This window comes from Halyomorpha halys, unplaced genomic scaffold (assembly GCF_000696795.3).
Source record: "Halyomorpha halys isolate HHAL.00 unplaced genomic scaffold, Hhal_1.1 Scaffold70.1, whole genome shotgun sequence".
In the NCBI taxonomy this organism is placed as follows: domain Eukaryota; kingdom Metazoa; phylum Arthropoda; class Insecta; order Hemiptera; family Pentatomidae; genus Halyomorpha; species Halyomorpha halys.
In genome coordinates this window covers 316,036-331,871 of record NW_027108636.1, presented here as the reverse complement: position 1 = coordinate 331,871, position 15,836 = coordinate 316,036, and the positions used below count along the sequence as shown (strand labels likewise).

The 15,836-nt window shown below is 29.5% G+C and overlaps 1 protein-coding gene across 4 annotated transcripts in view; it reads right to left on the bottom strand.

Annotated features, from left to right (window-relative positions):
* Positions 1-7,637: 7,637 nt before the first annotated feature.
* The window catches only part of MBD-like (methyl-CpG-binding domain protein 2), a 74,095-nt gene continuing 65,896 nt past the window's right edge, over positions 7,638-15,836 (bottom strand). For all 4 annotated transcript variants that reach the window (XM_067046945.1, XM_067046946.1, XM_067046947.1 and 1 more), the window contains 3 exons: positions 13,960-14,104; positions 11,126-11,371; positions 7,638-9,948 (listed from right to left, as the gene is read on the bottom strand). In XM_067046945.1, coding sequence (XP_066903046.1) covers positions 9,850-9,948; positions 11,126-11,371; positions 13,960-14,104 — 490 coding nt within the window. In that variant the 3' untranslated portion in view covers positions 7,638-9,849. The remainder of the gene's footprint in view (positions 9,949-11,125; positions 11,372-13,959; positions 14,105-15,836) is intronic.

Below are 15,836 nucleotides of genomic sequence, written 5' to 3'. Positions count from 1 at the left end.
TATGCAACATATGTGGTATTCTCAGTATAATGGAACTTCACTGCAATAACGTGGGCACCTACTTCAAAATGCACTTGTATCATATCAATTTTTCATTTAGAAAATTACATGAAATATGGTCTGGCCGGATGACATCTATCGGTCGGCTCCAAAATAACACATAAAAATGATAAGACATAAGTGAAATGTAAATATTACAATTTTGACTATTAGGGCGTTGTAAAAGCTAATACAATTTGTAAGCTAGGTCAGTACAATATGAATTGATCTCTAAGAGATAAAACAAATAATTCAATTAACAAATACTAAAATGAAAATAAAATAATTATTATTAAAAAATGATATTAAAAATAACTGAAAGGACTTTGAAGTTAATAATAAAGCTGCAAATCTACAATTCATGAATTAATATAATAATAAGAGTTAAACAAGAGCATATAGGAATACGATAAAAATAAGGATCTAGTAATATCTAAATAAATAATAGGAAGAAAAACTTTATTAAAATACAAAGTTGTGCCGTCCAACTTCATTGGGTTGTTAGTCACGAAGCATACTTATTTTAGTCTTATCAGACCATATTTTTAATCTTATGATAAATAAGCTTCTACAAGTATACAATAATCATTATAAACATTAGTAATCTATAACACTATAACATGACTTTTTTTTTCCTTTCTTTTTTTTTACTTATTTCTTATACACACATATATAACTGATTTTAATCATAATATAATGAATCATTAAGTGTAATTAAGAAAGACTAGAGGCAGATATGGTCATTGGGTGAATCAAAATCAGTTATTGGGAGTCAAAGAAGTATGAAAGTATCCGGTCAAATATTACTTTTTTAGTTTTATTTGTGGTTGATTTATTTATGAGTCCTTCTAGTAAGTGATTGAACATATATATAAGTAATATAAACAAATTTCTTTCAATTTTTAACACTTTCCTTATTTTTTTTGTGTCTTTAATAAGAGCTGAAAACATTTTCTTGAATTTCAATTGTTATTTAAATGTTCCCATCCATTCAAGTTTGATCCAATGATTTGAGTATCCTAAAGGATCTTTTATGCCAATATTTATTTATTTTTTTCACATTTATCAGAAACAGCATTTAATCCTTTTTATCCTTTTGAGAATGGATGCGGTTAATATGCATTTAAAATTCATAAATGTTAATATTATTTCCTCTTTTTTTAAATTTATTATTATTAGGAGTTACATTTCGATTTATTATTTCATTTTTATTGTATTATCTTTATTTACTGTATTTTATATTTTTCTCTCTACTCTAAGGATCTAAAGCCCAATTTTTAATTTCTGTAATATTCTGAACGGACTTGTCCCAGAATTAATAAAGAATAATATCAATATAAATTTTGAAACTTATTTCTGAGTCAGTAACGATCACTTAAAAATTGTGGGAGTCTTTGGACTATTCGACAGAAGTGAAACTTCTAAAAATGAAATAATGATTAAAATTTTATTTAAAATGATCATGAATTCTCTCTCATAGCTTAAGACAGAGAATATTAGTTCCAGAATAATAATAATAATAATAATTAGAATATAACAGCCATTTCTTAAGTCAATTCTAGCAGGAACTACTTGGACCAATTCATTTATCTCTTCTGACCTCCTGCTTTTCTGTTACCCAATTAAAAAATAAAAGGTATCCAATGTTGCCTTAACTTTCTCTTAGTAGTAGAAAAAGTTTACATAATTCTTTTTTCTGGTGTACAGAACGTCGATAAAGAAACTTCAACAACAGTCAACATAACAATAAGGACAGCCAAGTCTTCTAAGTTCGACTGTTTCTCTAAGTTGAAGCTATTTATTATATTAGTTTACCTAATTTCTTGTCTAAAATATAATAGTATGGAATAAGAACAATGTAAAACATTTAATAGGAATTGTAGAAATTGTTGAAACTAATGAAATCATTTAGTATAAGAACCCAAGAGGAGAAAGAATGGTAGCTATTTCACCCCAATCTTTTAGTACTTTAATGAAAACTATGTATAATTTCAAGTCAAAATTGGTGAGTCTGCCAAGTATAGGAAGGGGGAATAATCTTTGAATGAAATTATTAATAAATAATATGAATAATGTATGAATATATGAATAATTTCAATACAAATGTTTCAATTCATTCCTATTTTTCTTTCTCATTTCTGCTCCTCCGATTTCACCCTTTCACAATTTTTCAATTCACACGATCAACAAATTCGCTCTCCGGAATTCACCCTCCTAGATCCTCTTCAGTGACCCGCTAAACAAATTCAATATTATACAGTAATGTGAGATCGGACCATCATTCATAGTCACAGCAGAAGATCAGTTTACCAAAAACAAACAAATAGATACATTTTACGAGAATAAGACTAACACATAGATTAAAAGGAAAATATAATAAAAAACCAGTTACAGGAAACACTTGAATGGATAAATAAGATTAAAAAACTAACAATACTAGAAAACCTAAGATAACATAATTTAAAGTAGAGTAAATTTGCTGAAATATGAGCTCTAATAGAGCTATTCACGTTCAATAGTTCCTGAGATATAGTTTATAGAAAAAGCAATATTGGATAAAAAAAATACACTGAAAAATGTGAAGTTAGTAAATTTGTTTTAATAAATCTATATCTCAAAGACCATAAGACATACAGATGTCTGCCAGCACTCAAATTAAACGTATTATGTATAAAGTAATTTAAAATTTAATTAAATCTGTACAGTTTCAACCCATGAAGGGTCAGGGGTTCAGTACTTAATAAGGGAGTACTGTTACTATACCAACGGTTGTACAAGGAGGTGATTTGGTCAGAATCACGATCGACCACCAGATTTTTACCAAATTAAGGAGGCTGGGTGGACCTCAGGAGGGCTACAGAACCCACAGGAGTTGACTCACGGCTACAGTGTAACAGAAAACAATTTTCTGGCCAGCCGGATTCGAACTCGGGTCCTTGGAGTTAGTAGCCACAGGCCTCACCCTGCGGCTACCCTCACCCCTCATAAAGTAGTTTATCACACTTATATTGGTAGAAGTAGTAGTTTTCATGATATTTGCTAAAATAAATTGATTTATAGTTGTTTCGATAAAATTTCATGGGCAAAATTAATATTTATATGCGAATATCATAAAAACTACTAGCTTTACAAAGATAGGTGTCATATGTACGCCTAACCATCCCATGTTGCATAGAGGACATTTCGGTGAATCTATGATGCCAATTCGATGAAGGTGTTTTTGGAGCAGATCATGTCCTCTTACTAGGCGAAAACAAGTCACTCCCTCAGCTCTGCTAAGATTGCTGGAGCTTCATTTATCCTTATGCAGTAGGCTCTCCCACTTCTTTCCTTGAGCTTGAACTTTGTGTCTAGCACTTGTCCTGTCTTTACAATAAGAACTTATCATTGAGTTTGCTATTCTGTAGGAAAGTGGTTGAATAGGCAGGTGGTTCTTAGCCAACTAGTCAGCTTGTTCATTACCATTTATACCAACATGGCTTGGTATCCACTGCAGAGCTACAACCCTTCCTCTTTTCTTCATAATAGCAGCCATGTTTCTGCACTTTTCTTCCGTGGGTGACCCTGCCGCATCTGGTGTTGTTAATTTTTGTATTACGGCTTGGGAGTCACCGAAGATTATAGTGTTGTCATCGCATTCAATAGTGGCTTCGATCGTGAAGCAAATAGTAATTGTATAGCAAAATAATAAAATAAAATAAAAATTGTATAAACACACATGCAAGTATTATTGACAGACTACAAATCTTGAGTAATAATAATTACATTTTTAACATAAATAATTTAAATTAGATAAATTAAATTCTAATGAATCAAATAATAATATTAAAAAAACAAATTATTTAGCAAAAAATTGAGAATGTTAAAAAACCATTAAAAGTTTATATAATCACAGTCATCTTGAAACCCTTTTAAATCAGAAGAGGTGTTTCCGTGAGTACCTTGCTCCTATTGAGAAATAAACGTCCATATTTTCCTAGTATTTCATCTGTTTTGTTTATACTTTTGCCTACCTTCCATTAACCCTTTGATGTGGTTATTTCCACTTCTTTATGTTACTCCCTCTTTCAATCCTTTCCCCACCAGCTATAATTAATTCAGTTTTACTATGGCCTCCTCGGTAAGACTGAGTAAGTATAACGGTAAAACTGAGCATTTCTCTCACCAGTACATTCCTAATATTACATCTTTTTTTTTCTTATTTGAGCATTTCGCTAAACAGGACACCTGCTATGTTTTTTATGTTAAATCATGAACTAAGACAAGAAGATCTTAGATCTTTTAAGAAATCTGGATTCTTCAGCCCCTCATGGAAGAGCTACGATTTACAATTTCAATTTCATATTGCACTGAAAGTAATCGTAGAGATTTTTGTCATCACATTCTATTATATAAAAGAATAGTAAAATTGTCTATCATGAAATAAATAGTTATGGGACATCTCTTAAGGGACAAAAAAGTAGAACACTCCTGTTAGGTTAAAACCTATTCTACTTCAGAATTAAAATCTATGAGTCTACACTAGTGTGTGCAAATGAAATTTTGTAAGTCATATCAATTATATAATATTTATAACTTATGTCAATTATATATTTTTAGTATTCCTGAAGATGGCATGTAAGTAGGAACATAGGAAATAGTGCTTAAAATTGGTGAAATAATCTTACCTTTAAATTTAAAAAAATAAAATCCAAACAGAAAAATGTTGTTCCGGCTGAAGATAAAAAAAGAAATGTTAGACCATTTACGTCTTGCCAATAGAACTTTCACTAGAAAAAATGATTATTAAGTAATTAATTTATTATTATTATGTAATTATTAAAAATTATTTAAACACTCGCCTAAACCTGATAATAATTATTAATACTTTTAAAAAATGAATCATTAAGTTGGTTTTGTATCAGGCTCAGACAACAGCTTACATAATTTAATCATTTTTTTCTTGTTTAGTCTTAACAAACTTTTTGTCAAGATGTAAATGGTCTAACATTTCTATGTTTATCTTCAGCCACAACACAACATTTTTCTGTAAGGATTTTATTTTATTAATTTTTTTTAAATATTTATTTATTGCTATTTACAACTGTACATTATAATACATTTAGTAGATATCGGTTAAATTGGAGTGTTACAGGCGTGTAGAGAAATTACCCATTGGCAGCACTCTATTTATTAAATTTAAAGGCAAGATTTTACCAATTTTCATTAAGCTATCTTTAGCCACCAATTTTATTTTATAAGCAATATGTTCGGAGTTTTTACTTATATGCCATCTTCCGGAACACAAAAATTTAAAAAATATATTTCATTTTCGTATTGTAAGTTTCGAACATGTTCTCTATAATTCCATTACAAATTATCATCAACACTGTATTTACAGTTTTTGTATTTCGGGCGTATTTATCGAACTTATTCCTCGTAAATATGGAGTGTAGAGTGGAATAATAAAATAGGTAATCAGGAAAAAATTGTACATTTATAATATGGTGGTGTCGATTCTGATTATGGCTCTCAGAAAAATGAATTTTGACAAATGATGTATAAAACAAAAGAAAATTTCATAAAGTGACAAATCACAATTTTGATCCTTCAATTCATACTGGAACTTTAATAAAAATGAGAGGTTTTATAACTAGTGATATTAGTTTTAAAGATTTCGATGGAGATATCAATAACCAAGTTAGGCTCTGTGTTTTAAAGTCCAAATAAGAACCATTTTTGAGATAACACATGAATTAGGCACAGATCATCCCTCATTCTAAGGTTAACTTCCACAGCACCATGGAATACTTAGTACTGCCAAAAACATCTGTATGGCCTAGCTATGAGACCTCAGCAAGTATAATTCAGGATTAATGCATTTTTTTTTTTTCATTTTTCTCACCTCTATAATATAATATAAGTTTATAGAAAGCTAAATCTTAACTGTGAAACTGAAGTGACTCCAGAGGGTGATGTAATTACTTATTACATAAACATTATAAGGTATGTTGTTTTACTAATTGTGCATGTTGAACCTACTTTCTTGGTATTATATTGTTAATAAGAGAGAGCATACTGCATGTTTTGATCAGACAGTTCAGATGTCAGTTTTTGGTGGAGTAATGCCTGAATCAACTTAAAGTAATCCATTTCAGAAGAGGTTTAGTTATAACAAAAATGATAGATAAAATAAAGTAATATATTGAAGATAAATTGAAATAAGTTGTAGAGGAGGGTAAGCCAAAGTTAATATAATATGGGTATTCATGATCTTTAGTTTAACATGTTAAATGGAAAAACTTATGTTAAATGGAGAAATATTTCCTTCTTTTACCATGTTAAAACAATATAACATATAACATGGCTGAGAGTCTGTTACTAGGTTTGTTAAATGGAGAATGACGTCACGTAACAGACCAGCTAAGCTCGTCACAATTTTGTTAGTTGTAATGTTAGGTTACATGTTCGTAGTTTGTATTTTGATTGTGTTAGTATTGTTTAGGATGTTTTAAAACAAGATACTCAGTAGCCAAACTTTCACTTTTCACTCACTTTAGGCATGTTATAATAAATTACTTAAATCAAAACTTAGAAGTTCTTATGGGTGTTGATGACTGTTAGGTTTTATGCCCTTAATCCTATTTAAAGTCATGTTAAATAGTAAATGCATAAGAGCTCCTAGCGGATTTTCTGAGCAATTTTTTTAGTAAGTAACCTTTCCTTTCAGAACCTCATGTTATTGTTCACTTCAAAGTTTTGATTACAGTAATTTATTATGACATGCCTAAAATAAGTGAAAAGTAGAAGTGTAAATGTTTGGCAACCGATGTCTTGTGTTTTGGACTTTTTAAAAAATATAATCAGTAGCCTAACTTTTACATTTCTACTTTTCACTTATTTTAGGGAAGTTGAAATACATTACTGTAATCTAAACTCAGAAGTAAACGATAACAAGAAGTTTTCCAAGAAAAGGTTACTATACAAGTCACTCAGAAATTTCGTTAGGAGCTCTCATGCATTTAACATGACTTTAATAGGGCTGCTCATAATCCTATACTTATAACATTCAAAATAGTAAATCATTATACATTTAACACAACAATACTCTTAAAATTTTTAGGGATTTAAAGTGAATTTAGATTGTTGGGAAGTTATATTGCTGAGATGGGATGATGATAATGATTGGTCATCACTTTGTGTTAATTAGAAAAGGAAAGATGCTTTCTTACTAGCTGTGAGCCCCTTAAGGGATGGGTCACTTGTTGCTTATATTCCGACCTCCAGGCTGTGTTCCCCCTCTGTTCCCTGCTTAGCTGGGCATCCCTAGTCTAGGGATAGTAACTGAGTAAGGACAAGCCAGAGGTCCCTGAAATATCTACATATTCCAACATTAAGGGATTATCCCTCCAATCAGATCTGATTGGCCCTTTTCTTCCTAAGTGGCACCAATACTAACAGTTTCTTTTGCCAATAGTGCTCCTTGTCACTAGTCACTCCAAAACCTCAGGGCTTTAGACTGAGCATCGCTTGAATTTCAAATTAATTAAAGAGAAGAAGAAAACATCTAATATGAAAGTTCTTGCACGGGTAAACTAGTCTAAATAAAAACACACAAAGAAACATCTATATAGATTGATTTATTTAATATATTACAGTCGATACAAACAACCAAGACATTGAGATCTTTTACGAGCTGGTAAGTTTGAATCGTAATTTGAAAAGACTATAATGAAGTAAAGTCAGTCTGTTAAGTACAGAACTAACCAATAATTACAATAAAATTTCATAAACATGCTTCTGTTTTTTTTCTTTTCCAGATAAACAGATCATTTTATCTCGACAACAATTAGAAAAAAAAAAAATGTTTTCATTGACAAAACTTTTTTTATATACAGGACTTAAAATACTATAATATCATTATAAATCAACTCAAATATAAATGCTTATTATCTAAAATAGTCTATAAATAAATACAAATAAATAAATATTTATAAATTAATATATAATAAATATGTTATAAGACAAAAATTAAATTTTGTACAGGTTATCCATGCTCTGGAACAATAAATATTGTTGTAATAGATTTGAGTGGCTGTTGTAAAAACGCATAGACAAAATAGATTATATTTAATGTATATGTGTGTAAATATGAAAATGGAATTAATCCATCAAGAATATTTTATAATTAATTATTCATATAATTATAAAAGAAAAAATACATCAGGGGTCCTTATAAAATAATTAAATTAAATTTGAAAATTATTTCTATAACAATAGGTTTACGGGAACAATCAATTTGATGAATTTCAAACTTCAAAATAAAATACCCTGAAAAACATAGTATTAATTTTAACCATTTTCCATTGTAAATTAAACATTAAATACACACAATTGTTGTTTTCAAAGGTTCCTAATTTTTTTAAATTTATATGTCATATACCTACCTCTACGAAATGCGTCAAATTGACAGACTATCTAATTTCATAAACAAACCTTACATGTGTGCTTCGTTCTTAAAATCATTTATCCAGCTATAAATATAAGAGTAAAAGAAAAGTCTTTACTAAGATGCTTCCAATTTATCTCAATAGCACCTTGGTAATGTAAACTAAAGCGGAGAGTAAGGCCTGATTATTATTTTTTATTTTAGTTTTTTAAAAAAATCCCTTATGCTTATCACCGAAGAAACAAAAGACGATCTTCAGCATGACTGCTGCTGTGACAGTATAAAAAACTTTTTTAAAGACTGTGCAAAAGATTAAACTATTGTAGACAGTCTCCACTTATTATAAATATTTACAATAAGGTAATTAAATTTTATTTCGACCAATCTACCTTTTTTAGCAATCATGAGTAAACCTCACAGATATAATTGACCAAAATTATCAACATCGATGAAGGTTGTTCTAAGTCCCTAAAAAAAATCAGTATGCATCACAACAAAGTAAAACATATTATCATTTCTGTGATGATTAGAAAAAAAAATTACTTATTAATAAGTTATTTACTTGTGATAATATTGTTAAGTTTTTAATTTGAATAAATTGATTTTTTTTTTTTTAAATGTGTATTTTTATTTTATTATTCAAATTGACAGGTGTTCGTAGAGATAGGTATATAGGAAACACCCGTAAACCTAGTGTTAATGACAAATTTATAAGAAAAGAACAATAACATACATTCTTGCCACATTTGACATGAGAACGAAAAAATTGGCAGTGAAAACTTAATACTGAAAGACTAGAATAACATACTATTTTAAACGAAAAGTATTATGAAAAGTAAGTAAATGTATAAGTAGGGACCCATGAAATACAATAAAGCATTACCTCGCACCTCTAAAAATAAGAGGATCAGTTCATTTTTCCTAAGAAAATATATTATAAAAATAACTCATACACCAGCAATGAGCACCAAACATCAAATAGTATAGAATTAAATTCAACAAATTACCACTAACTTATAAATGAAATGGACGAAATAACATTCAGTTGTTATCGGTTTCTATCATTGAGCAATTGATAACTTAACATTATTATTATTATTTTAATTTTTTTTTAAAATTTCATTCTTTCAAATTAAGTACATTATGCTCAGAATGATTATAAACAGACAGAATTTAAAAAAAAAATTCCAAATTAATTCTTACTTATACAAATTAGCGATGACTATAATATGGACATTTCTATATTGCCATAAGAAAAGAAGCATTGAGATCACCCACATCCCAATACCTCGTTGGTAAATCTTAAATTTTGTGAAAAAAGAATAAAATTTACAAATAACTATAATATAAAAAGTATATACAGTAAGGGACATATACACTATTCATGGATCGTATTCCTTCATTGCTTCTTGCAATCTCTTTCGAGCCAAATTGACTCTTTCTTCTTGTCGTTTAATGTCATCATCACTTATACTAACAGCCTGAAAAAAAAAAAAAAAAGGTAAATAAAAACTTAATTGTAAAATTAGATTTTTTAAAATTGTAAACATGACATAAAATACACTACTCATCGAAAAAATTGCAACAGCTATAAGTTTTAGATTTTTAATGAAGGAAAATGATTCAGATGGCAGTCAAAAAAGGGTGACTAGAAATAGTACAAAAAAGGGTGACTAGAAATAGTACAAAAACATTATTCATGCAACTGGTGTAATATTTTGAGTAACCATTTTTGAACTGCACGCCATCTACTTTTATTAATTATATACGATCAACTTTTAATCCATGTTTTATTTTGCTGATAGTAATATGTCAGAAATTAGGGATTTTTTTTTTTTAAATCAATTTTTGTATTTATTGATAAGTATTACAATCTGCCTTGGGCAATAAGTAATAGTGATAAATGATCACATCCACACCAAAATTAAAAAAAAAAATTTATAAATAAATAAAAATAAGAAAATCTCTCTCTCTTTTTTTTTTTTATTATTTTAAGGCATAAACCACTTTAGGAGGGGGTGACGATAGCAGAGTGGTAACTCGCCTCTCTGCCAACCCAAAGGTTGCGAGTTCTAGTCCCCGGCCTTATCCAGGATTTTTACAAGCATATAATTATACAATACTCACTCACAGCCTCCCCCTGGGCATTTGTGAGGCCCGTTAGCCAATGGGTAGCACTCATAAAAATAGGCGAGGGTTTGACGAACCCACCCTATGAAAACAACGTCATGAAACGTGCGATGTATTTCCTAAGTACATCACACGAGGCCTTGGACCCCTACTGTCTGTCGCACCAATAATAATAATAAACCACTTTAGGGTCATTATTGCCTTAATTTCCAAATTCGTAAAGGATAGCCTTCTAATTCTAGACTTTTCGACAGTACCCTCGACCATACACTGAACAAGAGGACTCAGATTCATGGCCACTATTATATCGAAATGTATAACTACCACAACATATGGGAACCTGTGGTAAAATTCGATTAAATTTTATAGTTAAGTTTAGAGTGATTGAGAAACTCAAAAATATGTTATTCTGCAAAATGGAATGGAGATCTGCTGGTAAATCATACAAACATTTGTGTGAGTAATAGGGAATAGTATTCCTTTTTAAATTATATAGCAACCCTTCTAAATAAACTTTTAAGAAAATACCTGTATCAGCGGTTGGTCTGGGTTAATGAAAACTGCAGGGTTCTTGTCCGAGCCTGGCTTCATATTTGTCTGACCAGTGATTGGTTGACCCAGGACGTGCAGTGCAGTAGCAACCGACTGAAGCAACGTTTCATCTGTCACACCTGGTCCAGCAGGCCGCAGGGACCGAGGTAATTCCATGGGTTCTAAAGGGTTTCCGTGTGCATCACTGGCTCTCAGACCTTCTAGTCTCTTTTCCCAGAAAAGCTATAACAGATCATTAAATATCTCTGAAAATCTATAGTTTTAAAAACTTGTTCAACTAATCATAAAACTAATTTGTTTCATTATATGATCTATACTTTTAAGTGCCTAAAGGTCAAAAACTTACAATAAAACTACAATGTTAACATATATATATATATATATTTATTGTATTTTTGGACGATTCAGGGATACTGTGTACCCTTTCTTCATCATAATATAATTCATTGTTCTTTTCAAAAACAGTACATCTAAAATTTTATACAATTTGTAAGTTTTTTTAATGGTAATAAATAGAGAAAACAATTAATAAATAAAAGAGTATTTTAAAATTATATCGTGCTAACTTACAACGTAAAAATTGTAAACATAATAATAATTTTTAATTGTTATAACAAAACAATGTTACTTGGTCAATGATTTAGAGCAGAAAGAAAGGTTAAATTGTTATGGTTTAATAATAGACTGTGAGTATGGGCGGGGTGGCACAGAGGTAAGGTAAGAGGAAGTGCTCCTAATTCCAAGGGCTCAGATTCAAATCTGACTGTAGCAGGTAATTATTTATTCTGTTACTGTAGCCATGAGTCAACTCTGTGGGTTCTGAAGCTCTTCTCTCTGGGGGTCAACCCAGTCTCATAAAGTGGGTAAACTTAACTGGGAAAAATATAGTAGTTGAGGGTGATCTTGAAAAAATCATCTTGTATAACCGTTGTTCAAAAAACAGTACTTCTTTACAAAGTACTGTTCTTTACGAAGTACTGTTTACCCTTCAGAGGCTGTAGCGGTACAGATTATTATTAATAGACTGTGTTTGGGAAGGGGAGGGGAATTCAATTAATCATTATTAATTTATATATTTTTTTTTTTATACGGTTGAATTCTAGTGTCCCCAAAACGTACAAGAATACAAATGGCTTTAAGCACTTCATATTAATTTGTACTTTTTTTTTATGGTTCAAGTCCTCCACTAGACCACATCACCACTCCAGGGCCTATACAGCCCCAAAGTGAGAATAAGGGAAATAAATTTTGACCAAGGCAGGATTCGAACCCACAACCTTCTAATCTAAGCACTCTGGGCCTTTTGCCCTAGCCCGCTCAACTATCAGGTCCTCCAATTTGTAATGAATCTCTGTATCGATGATATAAGGCTGTTATAAAGGCTTTCGTGCAAAGTATAAGTATTATTTAAATTTCAGACGAAAATCTACATACTAAAATCAATCTTTCTTCTAGAAGTTGAATTTAATGGTGTCATTACTCCTTGGCTTTAGAGGTGAAAAACTCATAAACAGATTTCAAATCAGTCCCGGACTCAATCAATAAATATTAACTAATTTTTGTTCATAAGAATTTTTTTAAATTGTTAATTTACTGAAAATTCAATTGCTTAATCATAAATTATTTCTAATTTATAGTAAACATATATATAAAAAAAAAAAAAAAGGGGATCTGCTGGTACTCCAGGAGGCAGAGAGAAGAATGGGCAAGCTTAGAAACAGTACCATCATTCAACAATCATCTGATAACGAACACAGAAACATGAAATGTAATCAATGTATGTCATAGTTTAATGTATATAATAGTCTCTAGACCTATAACCGATGTAAATTTCAATAGTGTTAAATATATTTTTTGTCACATTATACAGTCCACTAAACAAATATCAGAACCAGTTCAATAGTAAAAATCTTTATTTATTCTGGGATTGATCCCTTTAGAATAATTTACAGGCATGAAAATTAGGCTTTAGAGCCTCAGAGTAAATTACAAAATAGAGATGAAATGACAAGATGTCATAAAATAAAATAATAGAATGAATTTAAAAAGATACAAATAAACAATAATAATTAACAAAATATATAAAATAGTGATAAAATAAAATAAAATAAAACCACTTGTCATATCATAAAACATAAAATGACTCCTGATGGTAAATAAAAAGAAAAAAAAATGATAAAAAATCAAATACAATTAAACTAAAAAAAAGTAAATGAAAAGAGATAATTTCTGCTAGTGTACATATTTACAATTATAAATCTAAGACATAAAATATAGAAAATATATAAAGCTTTCTGGAAACATTCAATAGTTATTCTTTCGGAATTGGGTGGACAGAAGGTAATCGAAGATACGGGATTTGAAGATTGGAAGGGTATTAGAACTATGAGTAAAGGAGGGAATAGAATTCCATAGGGAAGAGGAACTGATAATCGGCAATAACTGCATACTCTGGCTTTACTCCAGGCTGCAGAAGACCAACAATACAACATATGTATAATAAAAGCCCTTTTATGCTAGATTGTCCTTGAGGATAGCCAAATTGGGGGAAATGTCAGACTTTTTAAAAAATAAAGAGTGTCTTAAGACTTAAATAGGATACAATTTATTTTATTAAACAAGAAAAATTACAGTTGAATGTTTCTCATTTCCGCTGCTGATAGTGCCCGTCATTTCCTCAAGTACCCAAAAACTAATAATGTTGTCCATTTTATCATTTTTGTCCGATTTGTCCAACGGATTGGACAAAATAAAATAAAAATGAACAAAATTCCTACTCTGTTTTGAAGTCTTGATTAATTTGTACGAACCTGCTTAGGCTTCTCCTGGGGTCCATGTTTGAAATCAGCTTTCACCTTGCCCTCCTGTGTTCGGTAAACGGTGACAGGCTGTTTGAATATCGACGCAGTTTGACGTATTGGTGGTACCAATGAAGCATCGTTTCTGACACCACGACTAAAAGCAAGACAATGTCATTTTAAAAATTTTAAAAAAAAAACTGTTTTTAAAACTAAATCTAAAGAAATAAGAATTAGAAAAAATCAAGTATGAAATTAATTTTTCAATAAAATATTAAAAACAAAAAAGAGTCCATAGGAATATAATTTTACTCTATTTTTTTTCTGAAAATTTAAATTGCATTGGCATCTTTTGAGGAATAAATACTATTGAATGGTAATATAGTTTCTAGTTATCTTATGTTTATTTAGATAATTTTTGTTTGTTTTTGTTTAGATAATTATTGTTTCATTAATTAGTTGTTTTTTTTAACATTCTGATCCACAATTGACCAGTTAATTTTTGTAGGATATAAGGATCCAACAATTTTTGAAGGTTTAAAAGAAAAATTTCATGAATATCAAATTTTGACATTTTATTATGCAATTAAAACACAAATGTTAAATTTAAATATAATCTTTTCACTTTCTTGAGGTTGGTTATTGTTTAAATAAAATCAATTGTATCCAAATTAAAGTCTCAAAACATTCTTTATTTTCTCAGAAGTCCTATGTTTCGGCCATCCTTAAGGACTCTTAAAAACCAATTTACACACACAAAAATCATTTAAAAAAATTTTCTGCAGGCCCAGGTCACTAGTTTCAGTAAAAATTACCTTATAAGATAATAAAACATAGGGGAATTATATTAATTTATTAATAAGCTATCCTTATCTTAAGTCTAATTAATCGATTTTGTCACTATTTAATTAATATTAGAACTTTTAATTATAATCAATTTAATTCTATTACACCTTGCTATCATAACAACCAATATAATATTATGATAGCAAGGTGTAATAATAGAGTTAAATTGATTATAATTAAAAGTTCTAATATTAATTAAATAGTGACATACATAATAGGGTAATTTTTACTGAAACTCGTTACTTGGGCAGAATAGCCTGTAAAAATTTTTTAAATAATTTATGTGAGCGTAAATTTGTTTTTAAGGTTGTTCTTGAGGATGGCCGAATTGGCTGAAATTAATTTTATTCAAACAAAGTCAAATTTAAATTTGTATACAAATATTAAAAGGTGTGTATATCAAAAATATTAAGTTGGCTTATAATAAATTCTTTATATACTATTTGAGTTTGTTGATTTATTATTTTGACCACACCTAGACTATCTCCTTTTTTTTTCTTTTTTTTTTTTTTAAGTATAACCAGAAAATTTAAGTTTAACATTTCTATTTTAATTGCATTTGTTTAATTTTTTGTGAATAAAATCATTATTCCCATTGACTCTTCTGTAGGCACATTTTTTTTTTATTTCAATATAATTTATAAATTTTAACCTTATATGGATCATTCTTCAATTTTGGTGCTTTTTCAGCTATTTATACTATTTAATGACTAACTGTCTAAATTCAAATAATTTTATTTTTCTGTTATTATCTTCCTTGCGACCTGGATTTCCTTTTTGCTTTAAAATTTAAATCATTATCATGGTAATAAGATTATAGTAGACTGGGAATAATATATATGAGGAGAAGATGGTTGGGGGTGCGGTAAAAAAATAACACAAATAAGTTTTGAAATTATTTTTGTTATTTTCTGACTGGGCCCCCAAACATTTTGTCCTTGTATTAACTATTATCTGGTCAAAAAATATACAATGCTTGTTTTGAAACTCCCATAGCCCTGCCAGAAAGCTGAAACTGAGACTTAGAAAATGGTACTTGTTTC